General features: G+C 37.8%; 1 protein-coding gene across 1 annotated transcript; it reads right to left on the bottom strand.

Moving 5' to 3' along the window:
* Positions 1-3,707: 3,707 nt before the first annotated feature.
* Positions 3,708-11,717, bottom strand: mdfic2 (MyoD family inhibitor domain containing 2; the record flags this gene model as incomplete). Its single annotated transcript, XM_079840238.1, has 3 exons — positions 11,635-11,717; positions 7,833-8,009; positions 3,708-3,964 (listed from the first exon to the last, which is right to left on the bottom strand). The coding sequence occupies exons 1-3, from the start codon at positions 11,705-11,707 to the stop codon at positions 3,708-3,710; spliced, it is 507 nt and encodes a 168-aa protein (XP_079696364.1). The 5' UTR covers positions 11,708-11,717.
* Between the last annotated feature and the right edge of the window lie 318 nt (positions 11,718-12,035).

Here is a 12,035-nt window from a genome sequence, read left to right as displayed (position 1 = left end):
GGCCCCCAAAACACTGCTGTTATGTAAATGAATGGCCAAAAGTTGAAAAAGGTGTCATGTAACTCCCCCTCTAAATATTGTAGTATCAATAACTATAACATTAGCATTTTGGTGGAAACTTGAACTATGCTAATAATTGTTGTACCAGTCTAAAAAAACTCAGAAAACAAATCAGGATATACAGTTTTGCTTGAAGTTTACATGCTACAAGTCCCTTAAATCGAAAGTCTGAATTTTTCTAGAAAACATTTTGGTGAATCCACTGAAAGTGCTTGTTGCAACCCAGCAATTAGATTTGTCGAGAAACTAATAAAAAAAAAAAAAAAAGTTTAATGATTGTTTGTAGCGTGACGTTTTGTGTATGATCAAACATTTAGGATTGTAGGAAAAAAGACAGCACTACCCACTTCTTAGCTAACTTGCGCAGAGGTTTTCCTGTTGTTTGAACAACCATATTACTCTGTGGGTATCTCTATCTGATAACTGAAAACAAATGTTTGGCAAGCCAAGATAACACAATAACACTCCAGCCCACTGCCTGGCGTGATCGTTCTCTTACCTTGACCTCTCCCTGAAATAGATGCCTGAATTACATGCACACAAACACACGAACAAAAGTGTCGCTTTCCCCATTACGTGACGAGAGCCTGGCGCTGACAAAAACGATCTATTACACCGTCGCCGTGCACTTGAGAGAGAGCAGTCTTCCTGAACGAAGAACAAAGGTTGATGGGCTCTAGAAGGACAAGTGTCCTACAAAACACGGTCTCAAACCGGCTGCTAACAACTGCACTCTAGTTTAAACAAGCTATCAACACGGGGACACACTGAAGGCCTTTTCTCTCCACTTGGCTCTTCATTGTGATAAAAATCGACATACGTTGGCACAAGGGCCTGTTATTGTGTAGAACTGTTTACCAAGTGAAGCTGATAGGATCATTTTATCAGCTTTCCGATACACAACCTAAAAGTGCTTATGTTTATTTCAGTTCTCACTATTTAAGCACTTCAATAATTGAACCGAGTCGAAACATGTTAAAGGATTAGTTCACTTCAAAATGAAAATGTCCTGATATTTTACTCACCCTCCATCTCATCCAAGGTGTTCATGTCTTTCTTTCTTCAGTCGAAAAGAAATTAAGTTTTTCGAGGAAAACATTTCAGGATTTTTCTCCACATAATAGACTTCAATGGCAACCAAAATGTTGAAGGTCCAAATCAATGCAGTTTTACAGCTCTTCGAAGGGCTTCAGAGGCTCAGCGCGATCCCAGACAAGGAATAGGGTCTTATCTAGCGAAAACGAGCCATTTTAAAAAAAAGTATATACACTTTTTAACCTAAATTGCTCATCTCGTGCTGCTCTGCGGCTCGCCAGTGATTGCGCAATCATGTCAAAAAGTTCATGCTAGACGTAGGCGGAAGCAGAGATGTTCACAAGTCTTTCATCTGGAGTCTGAGTAAAGTCTGAAGTCTTTAAGCTGGAGTCCGAGTCAAGTCTGGAGTCTTTTTTCACGAGTCCGAGTCGAGTCTCAAGTCATTTTATGTCTTACAAAAAAATTATATTCAAAAATCCTTTTTTTAAAAATATATATAGACAAAATATGACCTTTCTATCATCTGTTTTGATTGTAATAAAAGTCCTAAGATATAAGGGATACATCCAGCCTTACGTTATAATCCATTATAATGTAAAACAAGAAAACTATTGTCCTGGTAACAAGACAAGTAGTCATTTTCAATACAGTCGCTGAGTGTACAAGATGGCGCCATTCACGTTTGTTACACAGCGTTGTTATTGACGACAGACATCAGAACATTTCTAGTCAATAGAAAACTGTATGCATAAATAAAGTTAAAATATGCGCTTTATGCAATAAATGGATTAACATCTTTCTATCTCTCTCTCGTGTCTACATTAAGAGAGAGAAAAGCTGCGAAAAGATTGATAAAAGTAGAACGTAGTGCTAGGTTTAAAGGTTAGATTTCCTTCATGTTTTAACAGGCTGGCACATCCAAAAGCGCCACCCGGGTAAAGGATGTTTGTGTTAGTCTTCGCACGAGTGCTTTGTAAATACCGGGGCGGTACTTCTGCCTACGTCTAGTGTGACCTTTCCGGCGTGATTACGCAATCACTGGCGTGCCACAGAGCAGCACAAGATGAGCAATTTAGGAAAATGACAGATGGTTTCGCTAGATAAGACCCTATTCCTCATCTGGGATCACGCAGAGCCTCTGAACCTTTAGACCTTCAACATTTTGGTTGCCATTGAAGTCTATGATGTGGAGAAAAATTCTGGAACGTTTTCCTCGAAAAACTAAGTTTCTTTTCGACTGAAGAAAGAAGGACATGAACATCTTGGATGAGATGGGGGTAAAAATATCAGGAAAATATCAGAAATTAATTTTGAAGTGAACTAATCCTTCATGCTGTGTTCACACCAAACGCGAATAGAGTGTCAAAATCGCTACATCTAGTTGGACGCTTGAACATTTTGAATCTTTTCGCGCGTCCACACCGATTTGGACGCACTTATAAATCGAGCGTTTGAAGCGAAATAGACGTGCGTTCAAGTCGCTCCAGGAGAAATATGTCTAAAACACCACTCTGCCTCTTTTAATTTTCATTAAAAAAAATATATTAAACATTATTAGCCACACAAATGTGGTCCAGGCAAGGCACTACCTACATTATCTTCACTGCATGTAAATTTAAATATCCTAAAAAATAAAGTTATGAAACTTCTCTTTGCCCTCACAGTCAAAATGATTTGGCAGACAACAAATTATAGATTCATGACACCAAAGATCGGCCGTTAGATCTACACAAGACAAATTCTATCTCATGTTTAACCACTACAGAGACATCAGAGCCAGCGGCAAACGTCAGGACTCGATGAACGCCGCTGATCGTCTAGATCTCACAACAACATTTTTTGTAATAGGTGCTCTCTTTATAAATAAACCACAGATTAGAGCTTTAAACAACTACATTCTCACCTGAAAAAGTCTTAAAACAAAATTGTGACACAATAACAGAAGTATTTTTAAATTATGTGGGGTTCCTCATCACGTCACTTTACCACGTAACAGCAGAAAGCAGGCTCCTGATTGGTTAACGCGGCACGAATCGACACCAAAGTTATGATTTTTCAACTCGGGCGTCAGACACGAATTTGCGTGAATGCACAAAAAACACGTAAATGCACCATATATCTCGCGTCTGACGCGCAAATGAGACGGAAACGTGTCTATCGCGCTGCAGGACCTCCAGACTCACGTCAACGCATCTTTACATTGACTTAACATTGAAATCACTCGCTCCAGACGCTCTATTCACGTTTGGTGTGAACGCAGCATTAAGGAGCCTGTTTAACATGAGGTCTTGTGTTAAGAGAAAGCCACTCACCTTAACCAATCAGAAAACTTCTCTACCACTTCAACCAATGACGTGACTTTAGGGGTCAGACTATTGAAGATGGGAAGAGTAGCAATATCATGCAAAATCATTTATAGTAGCTTTAAATGTCATGTTTGTTTACATTTTTCTTGAGTTGACGATTCTAGCTCCACATGGGCATACATTAGCTTGCTTTGGCATAGACTGTAGTGTTCTTTTATTTAAAAAAGTGAATGTTTTTCTTCCCAAAGTGACACAAAAGTGTTCTTTCAACGAAGCAACTTTGACGTCTTCAGTTTTGCTGGCACCTCAGTGATAGCAAACCTCCGAAATTTCCATCGCTAGCTCAAGGCATTCCCCTGTTTCATGGCAGACTTCCCTAAGGCCACAGTCAAAATCACAACCGCAGTTCCAGTTGGTGTTGTGCGCAGGTTCCGCGGCTGAAGAGAAAAGCATGTAGGTAGGGCAGATGGAGTAAGCAGCTCGCTCGCATGTTTCAGGTAACATGAGGAACAGCTCGTAGAACCGGCAGAAGAGACAATTCAGTACAATCCCAGCACAGAACTCTGAACAACAAAAATAAGAAATCATCACATTGTGGGCAGTTAAAAGGGAATGCTAAAACATCTACAGTTGTGGTCGGAATTATTGGCACCCCTGGTAAATATGATCAAAGATGGCTGTAAAAATAAATCATTGTTTATCCTTTTGATCTTTAAAAAAGAAAAAAGCTTTTCTCCAAAACATGTTGGCCATAATTATTGGAACCCTTTTATTAAATACTTTTTGCAACCTCCTTTTGCCAAGATAACAGCTCTGAGTCTTGTTCTATAATGCTTGATGAGTTTGGAGAACACCTGACAAGAGATCAGAGACCATTCCTCCACACAGAATCTCTCCAGATTCTTCATATTCCCAGATCCATGTTGGTGCTTCTTCTCTTCAGTTCAGCCCACTCATTTTCTATGGAGTTCAGGTCAGGGGACTGGGACGGTTATGGCAGAAGCTTCATTTTGTGCTTAGTGACACATTTGTGTGTTGATTTTGATGTTTGTTTTGGATCATTGTCCTGATGGAAGATCCAACCACGGCCCATTATAAGATTTCTAACAGAGGCCGCCAGGTTTTGATTTTTTATCAGTTGGTATTTGCTAGAAATCATGATACCATGTATCTGAACAAGATGTCCAGGATCTCCAGCAAAAATAGGGCCCACAACATTAAAGATCCAGTGGTATATTTAACCATGGGCATGGGGTACTTTTTATCCCTGTTTGCACCAAACCCATCTGGTGGGTTTGCTGCCAAAAACTCTTTTTTTGTTTTATCTGACCACAGAACCAGGTCCCTTTTGAAGTTCCAGTCGTGTCTGACAACTGAATATGCTGGAGTTCGTTTTTGGATGAGCAAGAAGGAATTTCTTGAAACCCTCCCAAACAACATGTGGTGATGTAGGGGTTGTTTGATTTTTTTTGGCTTTCTGACCCCAAGATTCAACTAATCTCTGCAATTCTCCATCTGTGATCCTTGGAGAGTCTTTGGCCACTCAAACTCTCCTCCTCGCCATGGATTAAGACAATATAGACACATTTTCTCTTCCAGGCAGATTCGTAACAACTTTAGTTGATTGGAACTTCTTAATTATTTCCCTGATGGTGGAAATGGGATTTTCAATGCTTTAGCTATTTTCCTACAGCCATTTTCTATTTCTATTTTGTGAAGCTCAACAATCTTTTGCTGCACATCAGAACTATATTATTTGGTTTTACTCATTGTGATGAATGCTTAAGGGAATTTTGCCTTTGTGTTTCCTCATATTTATACTCCTGTGAAACATGACATCATAGCTAGAAAATTTCATGTTCCTAGTCACCCCGGTGTGCTAAACAATGTAAATATTAATGGGAATATACTTTACAGATATATTTTACAAAAAAATTATAGGGGTGCCAATAATTGTGGTCAACATGTTTTGGAGAAAAACATTTATTTAAAAATGGATTTTCCCCTGACTTTCCATTCTTTTACTTCAATGAAAGGTTCGATTATGGGAATTTTTTGAATGAAAGATCAAAAAGATAAACCATACAGATTTATTTTTACAGCCATCTTTGATCACATTTACCAGGGGTGCCAATAATTCTGACCACAACTGTATACTTTATTCATGGCTGCATTTGAGAAGCTATAAAGAAGTGTTTAAAACCTCCCGTAATGGAGAGTACTTGAGAGTAGTTAGCAGAAACGTGAGGCATGTAAAATATGTACAGATGCTAGTTATAGGTCATGAAATCAAAAGGCCCAAACAAATAAAAAGAATGTTTTGTTCGTTTTTTAACTACAACCACTTTTATGTTCCAAGGGCCTTTTTTTTATGTTCCAAAGGTTGTTTTCTATGCGCATTTAAGATACACAAACTAACTAAATAAATATATATGCTATTTATATATATATATATATATATATATATATATATATATATATATATATATAATTTTTTTTTTTTGCAAAAGATAATATACAAATATACATAATATAATATAATAGACAAATATTATTTATATATGCACAATCAACATCTTTAATAGTAGTTGTATATTTAGATTATCTGTCACTTTTAATTTGTCATTCGCAATGCTTCATGGCAGTCTTGTATCTTTGTTTTTTGTCCAATTTTCAAATGCTTTTTTGCTTAAAATTTAAAAATTATCAATAACAAAACAAAGGAGTTGGCTAAAAATGTCATTTATACTGCCGTCATTTCCATCACTATCTGAGATTTGTTGGAAATATCTGAAATATGACAAATTACAGAATTCTCCAGTGATCCATGTGTATAAACTGTTGGACATTGTTAGTGGAAAAATAAAGAAAAAATATAGTGAGAGAAATGTGTTTTGTAAGATTTTTTTTTTTAACTCCACGGGGCCAAAGTGTCTATAAAACACCCTTAAACAGCTGTAGCGTACCAGTACAGAAACATTGAATAGGGGAAAAACAGCTTTTTGTGTGGCCGTCTATAGCATAGCTAGATACAATGATATTGCAAATAAGTTTTGAATAATTTTAAACATTTACTGGTGACTCTATCATCACTCTTTTTACAATATGCAATAATGTACTACAGTACATTACAACATGCATCCATTTAGAATTTAATTGAAATGATCACATCTGTCTAACACAACATGTCAACCTTCAAATCGTGCGTCAAAAAGAAAAACAATTATGTAAAATGCTGAAATAAAGGTGCACTCAGAATGACACATGGCATTATCACGCCGAGAGCTTAGAAAGCCCACAGTGTTATGTATGTTACAGAACGTAAATGCCTCTTTGAAAACTCTTACCTTGGGATTTCGGCTGATGGGGATAGACACTCAAAGGCCCTTATTGACCTGCAGTCTGTCTGCACCTCTTGTATACAACAGTTTAAAAGCCTACCAGCTCTCGCCGGGCACTTCTGTATACATGCATAATTTACTGAATCACCTTTTCCTTCCAAAGAGAGAAGGAATAGAGCTGTGTGGAGATGTAATCAATTATCACCTCTCTGTATAGGTGTTTTTCCCTTAGAAGATCATCTGTGCTCTGCTGGAGAGAGACAGAGACTTCCAGGTGATTAAATAAACGGAGGGATGACAGACTCAAAAAATTAGCAGGATTTTAGCGTAGTTGACTTACTGTGATGGTCTGTTTTAAGAAATGTTTCCACAAAGCCTAGGGTCTTATGTAAAAAAAAAATAAACCAAGCTTCAAATAGGGCTTTCAAGACATTAAGTAGATTTGAGCATAATGTGGGACAAAATACCCTTGCCTGTGAGCATAAGAGTTGGAATTAGATTAACCTCTGAATATTACACCAGGAAAGGCATTGTAACGCGTGTAAAGCTCAACACCACGACACAATGACTGCACCTTAACTCATCTGAACCTACTGGCTGAATGAGGGGAAATATATTGTTCTAATTAATTTCATATTGAAAAAGCTGTTGAATCATAATACACATGCACAAGACTTCTCAGCGCATGGTTTTAATAATTCATCTCTATATGTAAGTTTAATCGAATGTGCTGCTTAATTCAGTTATTCAACTGATGTAGACAGCTTTAAAATCACAAGCTATTCCTTAGTTTTCATTTTAAATTATAGATACGTTTTAATAATTTACCATTTAAAAATGCATAATTATATGCTTCTGGCAACACATAAATTCATTAAAAAAATCAAAGGATTTTTTAAAAACAAGATAATGTATAAAACCACTGCTCATTTGAGAGAAAATTAAGAGTTTGAATTTGAATACAAGACAACTCGTGGTGGCAGCTGATGTTGTAATTATTATTCATTAGAGCACTTTAGGGCACTATGGTGGTCTGGTAAAGAGGAAGCTGGCCAATCCCCAAACCCAGGTGTGATGATGCGTGACTCACCTCCTCTCTCCTGGGAGTCAGACAGGGAGCTGCTGGAGGAGCAGGATGTGCTGTACCTGTCCACTGAGCATAAGGAGTATGTGAATTCTGTAGAGTCCGTGTCTGCTTCTCTCTCCCAGGGATCCAGCTCAGGAATAGGTGAGAGCCTCCCAGGTACTGTGCTAGACACCTCCGCTCCTGAAAAAGAAAAGTTGTTTTTGAATCTTTATATTGAGCAAGATATGGTTGTACAAGTACAAAAAAAAAAGTACAAAAGCTGTAATTGGGGTGGTACCCTTTCAAAAAGTACTAATATGTACCTTTAAGGTACTAATATGCATGGGTTAATAAAGTACAAAGGTGTCTCTACTGCCCAAGTGACAGCATTTACACATTTTTTGTGATAGCGTAATAAGTGAGATTAAATAAAACCGTTCTCTTCATTTTGTTTATGTCAATTTTCATAAAATTCTCTAAAGCATTAAAGGAACAGTTCATCCAAAAAGGACTGTATGGCTTCCTTCTGTGGATTTCCAGTAAATATAAATTCAGTCTTTTCCTCCCACAATGCTATCATATGACTTGAGAAAAGTCTAAATATAGCACCAGGTTGTAGTGGGAAATATTATGATGCATAATGAAGAGTGTAGAAAAAAAATAATGGATCTGCAGTTTACAAACAAACAGAGAGAATACAGCAAAATCCCATTCATTTCCCCCCCCATAGGGGAATTGTTTTTAAAAACTTATAAACAGACCTTCTGTGAGCTATGAGGTTGTTAGTCAATGGTATATGCTGTTGATGAAGCCGTCAGTCCACATTTTTTTAAATAATCATGTTTAGAAAATCAGATAATCGAAACAAGCACCAAAAGAACACTTTAGCACCACCCACTTTGAAGAAGCACTGAAAATGATAGAAGTGGTCCAAATTTTATATATATATATTCCGTCTGTGGAAGTCTCGAAATGTTCGTCTAATCATTGCATTCGGTCCTACATGCCTGCATATGTATTTCCCATAGACTGTATGGACGTGATATCACCCTTAGGTTTCTGAAGAATAACCGGATAACCGAAAATGGGCAAAGAGGCGGGACGGTGGAGCAGACAAATGATAATATTATACGGATGAGTTATAACAAAAATTCACCCCCGTCACAATTGTCAAGAAGGGCAAAATTAGCTATACTATAGACCGAAACCACTTGGAGCCTGTCTCTAGCGTCCAGTCAACGAATTTCAGTTTAAGTTACTTCTGTGTTTGATTCAAGAGAGAGAACGGAAGGTTGCCGCTTGGTATTTCCATACCTCTGAGCAAACGTCACACATCATCACGGACAGTCACTGAGCACTGCAAAATAACAAGAGGAGGCGTGGCTTTGGAGATGCTCTGAAGGGAGGGTGGGATCTCATGCTTTCAAAGCTACCTGGCTATTGCTAGCTGCTCCGAAATTGCCTACCCTACCTTTAAAATATGTTGTTTCTATATTCACAATCAACAGCTTTAATTCATTTTATTCAAGTCATTTATCCATTAAGTACACCCTCTTTTGTTTTTTTCATTTTGTAGCTGGTTGATAGGGTTCATGGGTTTAACTCTATAAAGGGGTACTTTATTTTTGAATTTGGTGCCTTCTAGACTGAGAAAAGACAGAAAATGTATTTTTGGCTCATGTGGATGAAAGACAACAACTCCCAGAATGCACTTGCTTCACTGCTCAACAAGGCCACTCCCAAAGCCACAGCTACTGGTTATCACTTGCCCCAGCGTCGTTTTGATTTTCATAGTAATAAAATCATTTTGTTGTTAGAGAACAGACACTACAATTAAAAACTGAACGTGTCTTTTCAATAACGTGCGAGTGAGCCGAATGAAAGTCACGACACAAATGCAGCAGATTTCATTCATCACGAGAGCAAAGAGCAGAGCAGAGTTGAGGTAATTGCGGCAGTCATTCACGACCAAGCGGCAAAACCTCCTGCAGTTTCTCTTGAAGCCAATACGGAAGTGACATATACTGCAATTCATCGACTGGCCACTAGGGACAGGCTCCAGAAGGGAGCAGAATCTCATTGAGCCCCATGTTAAAATGCCCAACTTTACAGTAGAATAAAACATGTTTACAGTCTGGTACAAATTGTGGTTTTGGTCTATACAGCTAATTTGGCCCTTCATGACAACTGTGAGGGGGGTGAATTTTTTTATAACTCATTCGTTTACATTATATTAAGCCTTAAAGTTCTGCATAATTAAGGGCGTGGCCACTTCAAGTGACAGGTGGATAGCCATTTATCTGCTGTCTGTTAGTCATCGCGTCACTTCAGCTCCGCCCACGTCCCGCCGTTGACGATATTTGAGTCATCAGAGGATTTTTTCCAGAAATAAAATGCATAATTTTCTCATCTCAGGGGGACATGAGGGGGGAAAGTACCATAATTTGAATACACTACCAGGTTTCTACTGATACAAGGCTTAATGCTAAATCGCTGAAGTAACCCTTTAATGAAGCTGAAAAGGTGGGCGAACACTGTTGCACTCTATAGTCCCGCTCTAAACTCATGCCACTGGCTGAGCCAGAAGTCACTCATACAAACAACAATGTTTTGAAAGTGCCACAGCCACAATTTTCGGAAAGCTTACTTGTATCTGCACATTTACCTTTTTGCAATGCTAAAATCACTTTTAAATACTCCAAACAGAAACAAATCCACCACTATATATGCAAAAGAATCAATGTTCTCTAATAATCCACCACGTCAGTTCTCATTTCAAAAGTTCTTTCATCCTGAAGCAATGTTTATCACGGCTTGTCTAGAAAACATGCTGAGATGTGTTCCTGTGCTCTCACTGTCTCAAAGTGTGCCCAGAAATCATTCAATAATGAATCTGCCAGATCTGAATGCAAACTATTAATGAATCATTGCTTTGGCTGCACTACCTTGTTTATTTTTTCTTCCACCTATCCCAAATGAAATATTCAATGTGCTTTTCTCTCTTTTATTTAACATTTAATGTCTTATGATTAATTAACACACGGGACATATTTTCCATAGAGGAATCTGCATTGTTAGTCCAAAATAAAAAAGAGAAGGGGAAAGACAAATGAAAATGGCTTTGGGCTGTATTGGCCTTTTTTATTCTCTCTCCTTCTGATTGAATAATTTAGAAAAAAGGATAAAGAATTGTTTCTCCAGAAAGTTCCGTGGTTTGTCTTCACCGTGTTCTCGTTTTGTGAAGCGAACATGTTATGATATGACGGATGTAGAAGATTAATCTTTGTGTTTTATTACGGGAGAGCGCATGCTCTTTGACAAAGTCACAGGATTTAAACCGCAGCTTTAAAATGAGCAGATTCTCAGGTGTGCCATTATCAGCTGTTCACAATCACAGCACATCTGTCATGCATAGCCATTTTATGCATGATATAATCTCTAATACAAGTCTTTATGATAAATAAATATGGAGATCTATGGAGTAATAGACAGTGTGACAACCAACCCCGGTCTCCCCTTCTTTTACTCTCAGAGTAAAACCATCAAAAAACTGCAATTTCAAGATTTTGGGGGATTTACTGGATGGGGATAGGGATATTTATAGGGGGAAACAGATAAAAGCAGATCCATTATGACAGGGGACAGGATTCACCTATTTCTAACTGCCGTGAAAGCTAATGCACTCATCCCTCAATCAATAACCATCTCAAAATGAGTGAGAAAACATTGTTCTTCTCAATAACATCATTCATGCACCATAACAAAATCGTTGATCAACAGTGTGTTAGATTGTTTGAGCATGTTACATGGGTTATTACTAACTTACCAGCTTTTACAAAAGAGCTTCTCTCTTCAGGTTTGATCAAATCAAGCTCGATTTCCGAGTTTTGTCCAGCCATCTGTCTTACAGTGTGATATCAAAGCAAATATCAAGTTAATAATGAACCGATTCATAAAAAACACACACAAAGACACTGCTAAAACTATGCATGATAACTTACCACTGATATAATCTTAGTGAAGACAATATAAATGCATCACATGAGAGTTCTAAGCATAATGCGCGACGCGCCTGCAGCAACACAAATATAATCGCATTCGCATTTAAGCAGATAAAGCTACAGACGTCGCTATTTTACTAAGGATTAGTTAATAAGAAAGTTGCTGAGATTTCAAATTACAGAAGTATACTATCGTCAAAGGAAAGGGTTTCGTTTCTCTCACACT

Source organism: Gobio gobio (assembly GCF_949357685.1).
Source record: "Gobio gobio genome assembly, chromosome: 17".
NCBI lineage: Eukaryota > Metazoa > Chordata > Actinopteri > Cypriniformes > Gobionidae > Gobio > Gobio gobio.
Note: the sequence above shows the minus strand (reverse complement) of the source record. Positions and strands in the feature narration are given on the sequence as shown.